General features: G+C 43.2%; 1 protein-coding gene across 1 annotated transcript; it reads left to right on the top strand.

Moving 5' to 3' along the window:
- Positions 1-500: 500 nt before the first annotated feature.
- Positions 501-15,626, top strand: CNDP2 (carnosine dipeptidase 2). The gene is made up of 12 exons (XM_042798194.1): positions 501-534; positions 3,009-3,098; positions 4,058-4,201; positions 6,696-6,858; positions 8,421-8,509; positions 9,419-9,619; positions 10,141-10,225; positions 10,786-10,946; positions 12,893-13,057; positions 13,582-13,723; positions 14,347-14,494; positions 14,920-15,626. The coding sequence occupies exons 2-12, from the start codon at positions 3,039-3,041 to the stop codon at positions 14,987-14,989; spliced, it is 1,428 nt and encodes a 475-aa protein (XP_042654128.1). The 5' UTR covers positions 501-534; positions 3,009-3,038; the 3' UTR covers positions 14,990-15,626.
- Positions 15,627-16,299: the final 673 nt, after the last annotated feature.

Raw genomic sequence — 16,299 nt, forward strand, 5'->3', positions numbered from 1 at the left:
TCACTCGTCGGCCTGAGGCTGCCGCCTGCCGCAGGAGGACAGAACGCCGCTCGGTGTGGCCGCTGGGCGGCGCTGGAGAGCACACACACACACACAGACACACAAACACACACACAGACACACACACAGACACACACACAGACACACAGACACACAGACACACAGACACACACACAGACACACACACAGACACACACACACACTCCCCCCCCACACACACACACCCCCCCCTCCCCCCACACACACACCCCCACACCCACACCCCCACACCCACACACACCCCCACCCACCCACCCACACACACCCACCCACCCACCCACACACACCCACACCCACCCCCCCCCTCCCGCCTCGGCAGGCGCCAGCGCCGCGGCCCCGCCCCGTCCCGCAGCAAGCCCCGCCCCGGGGCCGCGCGAGGCCGCCCGCTGCTTGCCCGCGGATTGGCCACTGCGGCGCGGGGCGGGGCCGGCGCCGGGGTATTTAAAGCGCCGGCGCGGGGGGCAGCGGGTGGTTGCGCCAGGGAGCCGGGGCGGGGTGAGTGGCGGCGGCGGCGGGTGGAGGCCGGGTCCTTTTGCGTTGTGTCGCGGTGGCCCGGCGCGCAGGGCCGCGCCTGACATCGGCGGCTCCGCGGCCTTGCGGGGAGGCGCCTGCGACTGCCGGGTGCGCCGCGTTCCCGCCGGGCCTTGCCCGGTGTCCCGCCGTGGGAAGCGCCGGCCCGGCCTCCTCTTTCGGCCCGGCCGGGTCTCCTGGCCCCTCCTTAGAGGGAGGCTGCCGCTGCCCTCCCGGCCCCTTGTTCTGGCTCCCCGTCAGCCCTCCGCCCTTCGGAAACCTGCGGCGTGCCCCCCTCCCGCCCTGAGGCTTGCCTCGCTGCGGTCGCAGACCTAGGGGCAACGGTGAACTTTATCTTTTGCTGCAAAACCTCGTCAAGTCCCTAATTTGACCTTTAAGTCAACCTCAGCCCAAAGAGCAGGGCCTGTAATGCATACACGGAGTTGTATGATGCTACTCGTAGGGGTTTATGGAGGGCTGGGAGTGCTCTATGGTGGCTACATACGTCTCCTAACTTGATTAAATACTCTTACCTGGGGTACTAATCTTGCCTGTGGTTACCGAGGGCAAAGTTGTCATAGTGCACTGATAGTCCCTTGGGTTATTTTGTTTCACAATGTAACTGTTACAGTGCTGGGAAAGGGTACAACTGTGAAGCATCTTCCATGCAGGTAGGAAGGATTCTGGTCTCCAGTCTGAGGAACCTGCAGGAAATTCTAGCCCTGGTTTTTAAGAGGGGAGGGGAAGTAATATCCAGCCTTGTGCTGTGGAGTAAGCAACATTTGCATTTCCAAGTTTGAAACTTTCTAGGGGGCACTTTTTTGCAGCTCTACTGTGAGACGTGAGTGATTTTATGCCCTTTTAATTTTTAAGAGTATTTAACTCAGTATGTTGTATTTTCTGTCTGTTCTGTGAAGCTAGAGCCATGACATTGCTTTAGGAACTGGTTAAGTGAAGGGGAGGATCAGTTGTGCTGGTCTGATGCATGTGTGTTGGTTTCTCTGAAAAGCTCCAGAGGAGTCATGCCTGAGCTCTAACTGTATGTGAGGATGGTGGCTTCATTCAGGGAAACCAGGCTTCAGTGAGAAGCATTGCTTTAACTTGATTATGTCTATATAGTCCTTTTGAAGGCACTCAGTTTTCACCATTCATGACTGTTGAAGGCTTGTCTGGTGGTTTGGGATTGTTCTAATTGGTGCTTAAAAGTCATTATCCAAATTTAAACTTGATGGATGCTGTAAATTAAATAGAAGCTATCTCCAGCAAGTGAAAGGATTTTTGTATCTCAAATGTCAGTGATTGTGTAAGTACAACCCTGCTTGAAAGAAAATGCCTTCTTTGAGTCTTTTGTAGTTTTGGGGTGCCAGGCTGGGCTCATATTTCAGTATGCTGTGTGGGACAACCTGCAGCTTGAAAGTTTTAATTTCAGCTAAGTAGAGTAGTCAGTCAGCTGTTCAAGAAATCCTAAAACAAAGTCAGATGTTTTAACACCTCATACTTGTCTTGTGACTTCCACATAGAGGTGGAAGAAAGGCTTAAAGGGTCCGGCATAAAGCTGACTGAACAAAATACTGAATGACAGCAGTTTATGCTGCTAAACATGCTTGCTCAGTGTGTTACACTGACACTGGAGTTTTTTTATTCATGGTCCAGGCATGTGGATTTCAGAGGTGTATTTGTAAAGGTCATTATTTTCCTGGCTTAGTGGAGGTGCTGTATCTTCAGTTCTAACTTGAGAACTAAGTTTAAGCTTGTTGGTTGAGTGGACAGTATACCTTTTTAATATGGACTTTGGACTGGTAAGGAGGACAGAAAACTCCTTTGAGGAGAGGGCTTGGATTTTTTCACATGAACTTCACCTGAAACTAAAAACAGGGAAGTGGTAGCACTGAACTTGTCACTGACTGCTTGCTCATGGTCTGCTGGGGCTGGTTTCTGTTCCCGTGGCTTTCCTCTGACCTTTGTGAAGGCTGAATGGCAGGTTGGGACATTAAAGCTGAGGAAAACACAGTTCTTAAACTGCCTGCTTTTAACCTTCTTTGTAGAGCACAAAGTGCGGTGCTTTCTTGGACCTAGCTACTAGCATTCCAGCCTGTGGCACACTTGAACTCTTATAATGAAATCTACTCTTTGAAGTTGCATTTTAGTTGAGTAACACTTGCCTGTAATTCTGCAGTAAAGTACATGACTTGATTGAAGTATCTCTAGGCAAGCCTGCTCAGTTTAACTTCCAAAGTTATTCTGGGGGGAGAGGCAGAAACAGTGGTGTTGAGATTAAATGTGCTTTTGTTTATCCACTTCACTATGATTTTTTTGTGAGAGGGAGCAGCCTCAGGTTTTGTGTTAGTGTGGCTTAGTGTGTGGCATTAGCAGTTGAAAGGTGAAAGTCTTCTGTGGCTTCTTGATTACTGACTGTTGCTTCTTAAACCTGTGAAGGCTAAATTATTTTTCTGTCACAGAATCTTCAGCAACACCGTTCTGGTCAGAAAATGTCTTCTCTTGAAACCCTCTTTAAATACATTGATGAACACCAAGACCTCTATATTCAGGTAAGTTTTTTTGAGTTTTGTCCTGTGGTACAGACAGCTATGGGATATTAAAAGTTAGGTGGTCATCTTCAAGCTTGTTACACCTATATAGTATGCCCAATAATAGAGTAATGCCAGGTAATTTGGGATGAGGGAGCAGGCAGCAGGTGTGATTGATTTGAGTCAAGCCAGAAAACTTTAAGTCTAGGCATTGGTCTGTTCAGAGACCTAAATCTCTGTGATAGGTTTGTTAGGCAGTGCTCTATTACTGTATAGTGCAAGTAGTGAGTTATTTAGCGGTGCAAGAAGTTTGACACTGGTTCCTGAATGCCAAACTAGGTGTATACTGTCTCTCCCCTTTTGAGATGGGAGAGGAAAGATATAACAAAGTCTGGAATAAAGCTTTCTCATGAAATTGTTCTTGTTGGGGTACAGAGGGAGAGGTTACCTTCTGTACTTTGCTATTTAACCTGCTATTTAATTTCACCTTGTATTGTGATCCCTTTCACCTGTGAAGGAATCAGTGGTACAGCACTGTAAATTCTCAGGCAAGATCTATGCCAGTTGTTCAACTTGACTTGTGCCAGTTGCTCTCACCGATATCATGTGAGGGGTGGAAAAAGCTAAGGTGGCCTTTCTGAGAAGCCTGAAAGACATTAGCTGGTTCTGGATACTTAAAGAATGGCGAGAAGGAAGGCACAATATACACAAGCTGTCATATTCTTAAGCTTACCTTATGGATCTGTAGAGTTTGTGCTGTGCTTCAGGGGCAGCTGTAGGAAAGTGATGCTTTAAAGAGCTTTTGAGTGTAATGTATTAATGGTTAGAATAATCCTTTGACCAGAGAACAGAGCTGATTTGCCTCAAGTTTCAACTTGACTAAAAGAGCATCAGTTGAACTGCAAGGTGTTGTATTTGTATAGCACCTCCCATGCCATAATTTGTGTGGTAAAACCTTTAGCTTTTCTGTCTTTCTGCAGCGGCTGGCTCAATGGGTGGCAATCCAGAGTGTGTCAGCATGGCCAGAGAAGAGGGATGAAATCAGACACATGATGGAGGTTGCCGCAAAGGACATTGAGCGTCTGGGAGGCATGACCCAACTTATGGATATTGGGAAACAAAAGGTATGTGAGCATGTCCAGCTAACTTAGCTGTCAGCTTAGTAGAAAGAGTCTCTTTAGAAGACAAGATGTTTTGCACTAGGAGGTGCTGGCCCAGTAAGAAAGGCACTTAAACTCCATGAAATATAATTTAAAATGCTGTTTATTAGAGCTGCCACTATAAAGGAATAGGGTAGTATAGGTGACCTTATGTCACTTCAGATACTGGGAACACTCTGTGCAGCATCTAGTGGACACCCAATCAGTGTGCAGCATGCTGTGCAGATTCCGTTCATGGAAATGTTATCGCATTTTATTTATTCAAGCTGTTTGATTCCACTGCCAAACAAAAAGGATATTCTCATGAGAACTTCTTCCTGCACTTTTAGATTGACAAGGACGTGCAGGTGGTATAATCGCCAGTACCAAGTGGGAAGTGCTTGCAAGCTGTGGTCAACTTGCCAAGTTTATCCTGCAGCCCACAGATACACACAGCGTGATACAGGCAGGAAGGCGAAGCTGTGTGCACAGCATAGCACAGCACAGGCTTGGGTGTACTCAAAGTATGTGGGTCACTAATTCATTAGTGTCTGATGGTCTTCTGGTCAGGATTGACACACAAGAGTATTGTGGGTAGTGGCCTAGAAAGGCAGTAGTCTGTTGGGGTGTAGGATAATGTCTTTCCTGCCACACAGTTTGAGCTTCCTATTAAAACATTAGTTTATAGTAAACCAGGGGCTCCAGATCAGTTAAGCATGTTGTATTACATTTTGGACTGTATATTATGTATTTTAAATACTTTTCTAACTGAACGTGAACAGAGTACCTTCAAACAAAAATGTTAGACATTTTTAACGGCAGGCTGGTGTTGGACCTCAGACTGTAAAGGTACTGGGTGAAGTTTCAGTAATCTTCCAAAAGACTTCTAGGCTCTTTCAGATGTGTTACATTTGTTGCAGGATTACACTACTCCTTTACCAGATACAGAAGGATCTTTAATATGAGTCCCCTCATTACTTTTAGTGATCTGGACTGCTTTTCTTTACTTGAGAAATGTATGTGCTTATGATAATGATACACTCATCCTAGGGGACCATCTATTTGACATGCTCTTCCTTTGAAGTGCCTAGTCACTACATGTCCCAGAATAAGACAGATACTGAAATTGTTAGACTAGCATTTGGAAAGTCATTCAAAATCCTGTTGTACTAGAGTGTTTGCTAGCTTTAGAAGATCATAATTGTGGTTGGTGCTAATGACTACTGAGTGAAATCTGTGTCAGGACCCTCTGAGCAGTTTTTGATTTTTGGCAACTGGAATTTACTTGTTTGTAATGCTACAGGTTCCAGCAGGGAAGCAGCTGACTTCATGTGCCCCTCTGGGAGGGAATCTGTAGGATAATTCTAGCTCTGCTACTACTTATAGCCTAAAATCCCATCAAAAATGTTTCAGTTAATTCAGAGCTGAATTTGTTCCTTTCAGCGGTGTAACTTTTGGGGGGCAAGAACTGATTTTACAGAGTTTATTACAAGTCACATTTCTATTTAGAAAATTCTTGCAGCTAGATTCGAGTTAACTTTAGTATTTAGTTTTATGTTAAGTATAGATAAAACTACTCAGTGTATTATGTATATCACTGCTATATCAGTGAAGGACAATGTAAAGCAACTGGTGAACTTGTCTGGTATAACCTAGTTTACTGCTGCACAGCAGTTGGTACTGTGTACCAATTACTGTAAGTGTAAATTCTTGCAATAATGCTTTAATCACTTAGAGCTGCAACTGGCCAAGGACCATGTAACCTGTTGATAAAACAGAGCTTGGAGCCCATATGAGTAAAAACTCAAAGCTGATCTTGATCTGCTGAACAGTGTCTAAGAGTATGTGTTCACTGGAAGGGAAATACATGCTGACTGAGAATAGGATGTGATAATTGCTTGTGGGTTAGTCCTTTGGACTAATCCTCAAGCTCAACTCTTGAACTAAGTTCATCAGCACTACCCTGCCCTTTGCTTAACAAAGTAGGCTGATACAGAGAAATACAGCTGTTGTGCTGACCTTATTTGGGTGTATGCACATGTTATACTCAGTGATACCACTGTCATGAAATTTTTTAGAGAGCTATACTGTGGACAGGATGAAAGTGCAGTGACAAGCAATGCAGAAAGCAATATTGAATGGAGTTTATCACTTATGCTTAGGTCAGCACTAAATGTGGCAGTTTAACATGCAGGCAGCTTGCTCTGCTAAAATCTGATGTAGGATTTTTAGTTTAAAGCTAACAGTTCTGAGTGGCTTGGAACACTTCGACTCTTACTGGGACTTGTCAGGAAACTTGCTGGTGTGGTGCTGACATGCCATCATTGGCACACTGCTTCTGGCAGTCAAAGTAGCTTAGTTTAGCTGTCTGTGCTGCTAATCTCAACCTCTGTAATGTTAAAGTAATTCATTCATCTGATAAAAATGTGCTATTCCAACATTTCACATTTGAATAAAACTTCTTGCCTCCTATTTCCAGCTACCCGATGGATCAGAGATCCCTCTACCACCAATTGTTCTAGGAACACTTGGCTCTGATCCACACAAAAAGACAGTGTGTGTATACGGTCACCTGGATGTTCAGCCAGCAGCACTAGAGGATGGCTGGGATAGTGAGCCCTTCACACTGGTAGAAAGAGAAGGTAAGAGCCGTGGGCTTCACAAACTGATGAGCACTTCTTTAACAAGTATGATATTTCTCAACTGTTCTAAAGCTGTACCCTTGATTGAAAGGGGGAAGGAGAGTAAGAACAGACATGGGTGCTTGTGTAATACTGTTGAGAAAATGGTAAATAGAAATGGTAAACAAGTAGAGCTGCAAAAATTCTACTGCTCTCAGGGCTTGTTTTCTTTTCTGATAGTCTAGATAGGATTTGTATGTTACCTTCCTTGTAGCTACAGCTAAGTCTTATCTGCTGCCTTTTTTTGCCAGAAAGCTGTCTAGAACTAGTTTCTTGTGCTCTTCACAACTTTGTAGCCTGTAAGGTCCTGTCAGACTGCAGGGATTTTAAGCCACTACAGGAGATACACACTTAACACAGCTTCTTTATGCCTGGGGACGGGAGTGGTACAGCAGCCTCCCTGGGTTGCCTTGTGTGTGCATACAGTGCTACAATGAGTACTGCAGAAGCTGTGTTTTACAGAGCTAGTGCCCAGACAAGTGTCCCTCTCCCATAAATGGGGATGAAGAAATCATGCAGTAATTCCTGTTGAAACAGCACATTGCCAGTAGCCAAGAGAAGACTAAAACTTTCTTTTCTATTTAAAGCTGGTGCTATGCACAGCCTCTTCCTTGTTTCATTTGCTCAGTGTTGAGAGTCAAAGGTCATGTGAATAGATGGTCATTAACCATTCTTGTTGCGTAACTGTTAATCATTGCCAAGAAAAGAGATATCTGTGATAACTGGTATTTCTCCTTGGGGACTTGGTCATAGGCAGGACAGTCCAAGTTACTAGGTTGGATTATCTCATCTGACAGCAAGAGCTAGACTTGCCTCAGGCTGTGGTTTATCTCTGTGCAGCCTGTCAGTGTAAGAGGCGTATTTACCAATGGCTCCTTACCTTGCAAGCTGTCTGGCCTGTTATTCTGTCACTGTGGCTACACCTAGTGCTTCAGGGGTATAGCCACTGCTCTGAGTTACAGCAGTATCTGGCTCTGCTGCATTTCCTGGGACTTCACTGTTGCCTATAAAACTTGCCTCTGACTTTCTGGTAAGATTCACTTTTATCTGGAGACTCTGAAGTGATTGGTCATTAGCTACTGAATTCTTACTCTCCAAACAAAGAATTACTGAATTGAGGTTAATACTGGATAGATTTCTCTTAAAAGGAGGTAGATTGTTTCTATACTCTTACTGCTGTGTTTGTAGAAAATTACATTATTGTGAAGGATATGGGAACAGCATAGCCTAAAGCAGTAACATCTTTTCCGGGCTTATGTTCAACTCCTAACCAGGGAGCAGCTGGGGGAAGAGGTGAGGTAGCTCTAAGTGGGAGAATTGTTGCAGTTCTATACCTGTCTCACTTGCATGGGTGTATGAAGCAGGATGTAAAACCGCTCCTTCAGAAGAATCGGAAATGAACGTTAATATAAGCAGAGCTAAAAAGTTTATCCAAAAAGATGTTTTCTTCTGCAGGCAAGAGATGACTGAAGTGTCATCTTAATTTTTCTCCACACTGGTTAATTTGTGTCTTGTTTCTACAGGAAAGCTGTATGGGCGAGGATCAACAGATGACAAAGGTCCAGTGCTTGCCTGGCTGAATGCCTTGGAGGCTTATCAACAAACTAATCAAGTATGTGCCCAAAATGTATCTTGCTTTTTTACATACAGCTGAGTCTAGCAGTAAATGTTATCCAAGACACGAACCCATGTGAGGCAAGCCTGCTTATTCAGCTGACTGAAGGAGTGATGCAATAATCCTGTAAATTCCCTGGTGTCACAGTAGGGTTGAGTTGACTTGCTGACAAGTTAGTCTTGCAGATGCTTGGATTGCACTTTAAACATTTTGCTTTAACAAAATGTGTAGGTAGGAAAACACAGATGCAAGCATCTGGAGCAGGAGAAATAATCAAATGTGATCACTGTCATGTAAGGATTTCAAATCTGCTTGGCCTTCAGCAGAGCTTAATGTCTCACTGCCACTGAGCTCTAAGAAGAGATAAACGTGGTAACATTAAACAGGGAACTTTGCTGTTTCTGTTCAAGAAGTGCAATTGGAAATAATTCAGTGTCTGCTTTATCTTGCAAGACAAGTTGCTATTACTTGTGAGAAGAATTACCAGTTCTCAAGTGCTGTCTAGGCATAGAATATGGTAGACTGGATAAACAGGATAGATCTGTCTCTCTTGCTGTGGCATGCAATTTCTATGGTTAATATTAGTTTTCTTAGCCTTGTGACTCACTTGGCAGCAGATTTCTACTATGTTCCCACAGTAATGAGGATTTGTAACAAGTTGTTCTAGAGCTTAGTTAGAACTTCTTTGAACAGTTTGAATTTCATCAATTGAAGGGTGGTGTAAGTGCCCTCAACACAAGCGCAGTCCAAACTTTTTGTAGTATTTTATAATTAACAATTTCCACTGTAATGGAACTAATTTACCCATGTCCATTTTTGTTTTGCACATGACATGAAAATTACTGATTGCTGAAGGAATTCAATGTTTTTACATGCTTAATCTGTTCTTGTTTTTCACTTTCAAAGGAGCTTCCAGTTAACATTAAGTTCTGCCTAGAGGGTATGGAAGAATCAGGATCTGAAGGCCTTGATGAACTGATTTTTGCTCAGCGAGATACTTTCTTCAAAGGTGTGGATTATGTTTGCATTTCTGACAACTACTGGCTAGGCAAGAAGAAGCCTTGTATCACATATGGCTTGAGGGGTATCTGCTACTACTTCATAGAGGTAAGTGCTGAAGTACACTGCAAAAACCAGTATTATTAAACTGAATTTCCTGCTGGAGAAGAATAGTAGCTCTAACTTCATGCTAATAGCTTTTCTTCAGAAAAGTTAAAACTAAATAGAACAATTCCTACTAATTGTCTAAATTGCTTCCTTTTACTATCCTATATGATACTTGGGTGGGAAGGATAGCTTTCACATATATGAAGCAAGATAAGTCAGCACCTTCACTGGAGGATTATCTCATGGCATAGATATCTTCACCCAGATACCTCCTTGAGTGCAGGAAGAGATGTTATCACCGAAGTCCCCGGGGTTGGGACAGTTGGTACTAAGGGCTTGTACTGCACAGAGCAATAAAAATCATATCTGCTTTAATGTACTACAACTGAGTGGTCTGGTTTCAAAACCAGATGTATTCTCAAATCATGTGCAGCAAAAAGCTAGGGTAAAGGTCTGTTCTGTGCATTTGACAGGATCTTCATGCTAAAATTTAACCTGAATCTTAATTTGCTTCAAACCAGGTGGAATGTAGTGACAAAGACCTTCACTCTGGAGTTTATGGTGGATCAGTGCATGAGGCCATGACAGATCTCATTACTCTAATGGGTAAGAAAAAGCAGGTTTCACTGAATGCATCTAGAATGGGAATAAGAGCTATTAAAGCATGAGTGAGTTTGCACTGAGGTGGGTTCTTAAGGGCTGCTTACCCTAGCAGAGCAATGACCAATGAAATGGTTGCTTGCCAGGTATGCAGGGCTGATGCCTTAGATACAGAAATATGATGGTCTTGCCAAGAAGTTGTCTGTTTACTTTAGCTTCCTCCATAATCTTGCTGCAAACTTTTATGTTAATTCAGCTGCTTTTTGCAAACTCTTCTACAGAGACCATATAGAACTCCTCGGGAATCCTGCCTTCAACAGCCAGCCAAACATGTAGCAGTAGAACTAAACACAGTTGTGAGGAAGTACACATTTTGAATAGCTGCAAATTCCCCGAGTGCCATCCGTGCTTAGTGGTGTAGGCTCTAGGAAGTGTAAAAGTCAATTTCATTACATTTACAGAGTTTTCAGAAGGCAAAGACTTCTATTTCCCATGGAAAGTGTTCCCAGCAATGACATCTTGTTTCTTCTGATTGAATCCTGATATTGGGTGCTTCTTGTTTACAGGTTCTCTTATAGACAAGAAAGGGAAAATCCTCATCCCAGGCATTAGTGAAGCAGTGGCACCTGTTACTGATGAGGAGCTGGCACTATATGAGAAGATTGATTTTGACCTGGAAGAATATGCAAAAGATGTAGGAGCAACAAAACTATTGCATGATACAAAGGTACTGTACTCCTCCTACACTGGTTAACTGTGTTAGCTCAAGCTATCTATATTAGTAGAAGACAGAAACAAGCTTCTGTGGGTATTGGCGTCGTTACCAAGTAATTTAGTAGGTGGAGAATTCATCTGATGTTTCTAAAACAGTGAAATAGTCTTGAAGATAGTTTCACCTACTGTACAGCTGACTGCTTACTTAAGGCTAGCAGTTCTTCTGCAAACTGTTAGGTGCTTGAAAACTTAGTATGTTATCCCATGTTTAATGCAAACAGTGTAGTCAACTTTGTATTTGCTTCTGAGTCTATGTATGAGTAGCACTTCAAACTGGTACAGAATGTTATCAAGTACCATTTTCTTAATGCTAGATAAGAACTGCAAGCATTTTCCCAGAGGTCAGATACCACAGCTACACAAAGCATCTGATTTCCTATGTCTGTAGGAAGTTCAGTGGGTTATCAGAAAAAAAGTAGTTGCTCATAGAAATGATGTCTCATTAGGTGAGAAAACAGCTTGAGATCTAGCTGTGATTAACTTAAGGTTGACATCCTGAACACCTTTGTAGACCTGGCAAGCAAGGACTGTTTTGTAGCCATGAACTAGGCAGCTGCCCAAATCTTTGAACAGGCTCAAGTTCAATAAACTCCTGTCTGAACTTCTCAAATCTTCATCCTGGGAGCTCTCCACATGAATGCTTTTAACAGCATTTAGTCTTGCAAGGTATAAGTATTACTAATTTTAAAGCATTAAACCATAGATGTAAATACATCTCCTGTCATAGAAAGCAGAAACAAGTGTCGTATAAGGCAAGTCCACACACAGGTCTGTTTTCTGTCCTAGTACTGTCAGGAGGAGGTGTCAGACAACTCAAGTAGGTGTGAATAACTTTAGTTCTTCAACCTTGTCTTTACATGCTCAGGTTTATATTGTCTGGGAGCACACATACTTTCTTGTTTAGCCTTGTCCTATAAAGTAATGGATGAAATACAACTTGTATACAAGGAGGAGCTGGCAAGATGTTCTCTATGTATGATACTGAACTAAAGCTGTTCAGCCTTATCTAGAATGAAATCCTAGCTTAACTTACCAAGGGAGTTCTAAGCTTCATGCAAGAGGGGTCTGAGAGCTAAGGAGAAAGATTGGAGAGGAGTCTGTAATCTCCAAGTGAGAAACGATGTGCTTGAGAGATTTAAATTGTGACAGTTACATTTGCTTTGAGAGAGGACTAGAGGCAGATTGTACCTAGAACAAAATAAACTGTTAATGTAATGGCCACAAAATCTAAGTTTCCTGATTCCCTGCAGAGAAGTTTAGGTTTGAGCTACTGTAGCTGTAGAAAGGACACAAATGTGTTGATTTCACAGTATCAAGTGTACTGAACAGCTGTGTCCAAGGCAACAGTGAGGAAATGCAGAGCTGTATCTGAAAAAGGCAATAGTGCTCACTAATCAACCCAGAGTTCAGTCAGTTTAATACAACTGCTGACACAAATAGCAGGAGCGCAGTGTGCCTCAGTCGGCAGTGGCGAGGCTCTTGGTAAATGTGTGATTTTCATAAGCATGTGACTTGGTGATGAAGGCACCTGCCTGACTTGAGGCAGTGGGGACCAGAGCTTCCAATGCACTTCCTACACACTGTGCGTGAGCACCTTATAAATGGTGTTTGTGTCCTTGTCAGAAGCAGACTGGTCATGTCCCTTAAGTTCCATTGAACTAGAAGAAAGCCAAACCAGAGCTACTGAATCTCTTAAGGTGCTGAAAACCCAGCTGTTGTATCAAAATGTGTACTTAATGGGAGTAACAGCTTCTGTTTATAACTGAGTAGCCTTGAATGATCTGCATTTGTCTGTGGGAGAAAGTACTGTTTCTTGCAAAGTCTTTATTAGTCTGAAGAAATTATTACTGTGGGGAACTGTCTTCATGCAACCTTGTATCTTTATCTTTGCTTCTGCAGAGAGATATCCTTATGCATAGGTGGAGATACCCTTCCTTGTCTCTCCATGGAATTGAAGGAGCCTTCTCGGCCTCTGGAGCCAAGACTGTGATTCCTAGGAAAGTGATTGGCAAGTTCTCAATCCGGCTTGTGCCAAACATGACTCCTGAAGAAGTCACAAAGCATGTATGTTGAGATGGATTGAGGGTCTCCAAGCAACTAGTGTCTCTAAACCTCTCCTCCTCTGTGCCTGGGGGAAGAGTATTTCTGGTTTCTGAAGCAGTTCCAGTTATTTACTTTGCTACCATCTTCCCTGTTCTGCAACTCAACTCAGATAATTGAAAGAATTGCTGTATGTTCCCACGCTGGACTGCTGTGGTCTGGCTATTCAATTTCTCTCATCTAACTCAAAGGGCTCAGGAGTAAATGTGAATTTAATTGCAGGTCATTTTGAGTATGCACTTCTGTCAATCTAAAGCATAAGAGTTTGATATTGGCTAACTGTTCAACAGTATACTGTTACCTTGCCTGAAGGAGGTGTTATGACTTCAGAGCAGAGGTACATAGCAATAAGATGAAATAGTAATAGGAAAAGTATTGCTGCACAGTAGTAGTGACCTGCAAGTCCCTAAGATGCTTTTAGTACAGAGTGTTTATCAGTCATAATACAAATGCTAATAGTAGATAAAACTGGTCAATCTTTCTTATAGGTTGAAGACTACGTGAGCAAGAAGTTTGCAGAGCTGCAGAGCCCCAACAAATTCAGAGTATACTTGGGCCACGGTGGGAAACCCTGGGTGTCAGATTTCAACCATCCCCACTACGTGGCTGGTAGGAGGGCCATGAAAACAGGTCAGTGGGTTTTTCACTTGGCATTAGGAGGGTGAAAGCTCTTTGTTTCAGCACCTTGAGAAATACTGAGGAGGCCATGTTCACACAATATATAGTGCTTTGCACTCATTAAGTTTTGCTCATTAAGGAAGCATGCCCTGTACAATGCTCAAGTCTGAGGTACAGAAAGGAGAAAGAAATATCATGCTCATTCCTACTGTATTGGAACAAGTCCATTGGTATGGTGTTGCTTTTGTATAAGGATGAGACCGTCAGTATTTCAGATCACTTGCTTAGCCAGAGCCCTCAGTTTAGCATAATTCTTCATCAGTTGTGCTAGGGCAACTAGATTGCATAGGAAAATCTATTGGAGGAAATCTCACTGTTGGAGTGTGAACGGGGTTTCAGATGAAGTGTTATTTATGTAACTGAACTCTGAAAGCGAGAGTGCTCCAGCACTACGTCTGGGACGGGCAAATGCCACAATTCTGCAGCCTCTGCAGTTTGGTTGATTAAAACAGAGCAAGATTTGGTCAGCATGTGGCACAGAAGTGGTTGGTACTTGATTGCTTAAGCAGCAGTAATGATCTGTGTCGGAAACACAAACACAATTCCAAACTGACTAGAGTGTTACTTTGTTCTAGTTTTTGGAGTGGAACCAGACCTGACAAGGGAGGGAGGAAGCATTCCTGTTACCCTTACTTTTCAAGAAGCAACAGGCAAGAATGTCATGCTGCTTCCTGTTGGAGCTGCAGATGATGGTGCCCACTCTCAAAATGAGAAGTTAAATAGGTAAGAGAATATTTTTATCCCTGTGCCAGGCTAAGTTTTACTGTGGATCTTGTAATGTATTATGAAGAGGACCATGAATAATTGGGCTTGTGCTTTTTCTTTAAGTCTCTGGAAGGCAAATTGCCATTTCTCCCTAGCAGAGGGTGACTGGGTGGGTAACTGGTCTGTAGCTGAATCTTGATCCAATTACTGCTTCTGGTTTCATACATTTTATATTTTGGTTTCCAAGCTTGTCTACTCTCCCCTACACTAAGGATGGCATGTGCCAGAGCAGATTCCAGGGAGGTTGGGAGTAGTGCCTGTTGCCTGCAACAGCAGTGCCTGTAATATCTCTTGCCTGCATAGGGCTGATATTGCAAAATGCACAACTAGTAGAAATGCAGCTCAAATTAAGACAATGCTAATGGAAGCTATCTTCTTTCCAGGTACAACTACATCCAGGGAGTGAAGATGCTTGGTGCTTACCTCTATGAAGTCTCCCAGCTGAAGGACTAAGTTAGACACCTCACCTTCTGGATCATGGATCAGAAGTCTGAATTTTCTTATAAAATATCATCAATTACCAAGTCTTATGTGGCTCTCCTTTTCCATCAACACTCCACTACTTTGGGGGGAGAGAGGGAAGCATACAGTTCCACCTGACAAAGAACACTGTATACCAAAAACCTTTCTTTAAATGCTTACTTCAAATGACACAGACTATTCTTTATCTGGCCAGCAGTCCTGAATTGCATCTTTGTCCCCTCTGTATCACTTCACAGTTGTGGCTTGCTGTATTCATCTACTTTTCCTGTAAAGGAGGAATGGTTTGTTCTCAACTGCTTAAGCAGCCACATCAGTTGCAGAACAGCCAGCCAAGTTTGAGGTTCTTATTTCTGGATATGTCCTGGAAGTAGTCAGAGTGACAGATTATGGGGCTATACTGGAGCGTGTTCAAGGTGTAGTGAGGCATCTCTCTTGCTAACTCACTTGATATGGAAGAGCAGTTTGTCTCTTATGGTTTATACCTGCCTGTAGGTTTCAATTTCCAGTGAATTATAACACAATTCACTGTGGTAATGACTACTGGCCATCTTTTTGTAAAGCTGCCTTTGTACTCCCTAAAAAGGACAATAAATAATCATGCTCTAGAGTCTGGCTCTCTGTGGATTAAATAATGACTTGAGATGGAAAGCATCTTCAGGTAACTTGGGAGGAACCCTCTTAAATGTGTGTTAGTCTGAACTGTATTCAGCTCACTTTCTGAATTCCCTGACCAGCACTAGCAGACTAAGCTAGGTAAGTATTTCAAGAGACGATGCTTTGCTCCAAGAACTCTCTGGGAGTGTGGTGCAGTCCTGTATCCTGACAAATTGTTGAGCAGCATGTGATGCATCCTCTCTTGCAGGACAGAAGGCAGGAATATCTTATTGACCTGGTTTTCACTGTTGCTTGATCTGGAGCCTTAATAGTGGATGGCTGCTGGGGTAGGGAGGAGTCGTCTTTTCTCACTGTGAAGCTTCTAAAGTCTCTTCACCTTGTTTGTTTTATTCTGTTTGGCTTGTCATGGAAGCTGATGGCTGGAGATAATCTGTTACCATTAAACTTTGCACTTGCAGCTGGAGTGCAGGCTGAGACCCATGTCACATGCCTGCATCAGTCCTTGCTAGCACCCAGCATCTGTACAAACCCTGGGTAAGGGGGTGCCGGGTTCCTGCCTTTCAGTGACAGTGGAACTACTCTACTACAACATGCAGTCTGCATAGGACAAGACCGGCATGTCTGAATATTTGAAGATCATCAGTAGGCTGAGATCAATTAGCTAC

Source organism: Tyto alba, unplaced genomic scaffold (genome assembly GCF_018691265.1).
Source record: "Tyto alba isolate M040663 unplaced genomic scaffold, T.alba_DEE_v4.0 Super-Scaffold_27, whole genome shotgun sequence".
NCBI lineage: Eukaryota > Metazoa > Chordata > Aves > Strigiformes > Tytonidae > Tyto > Tyto alba.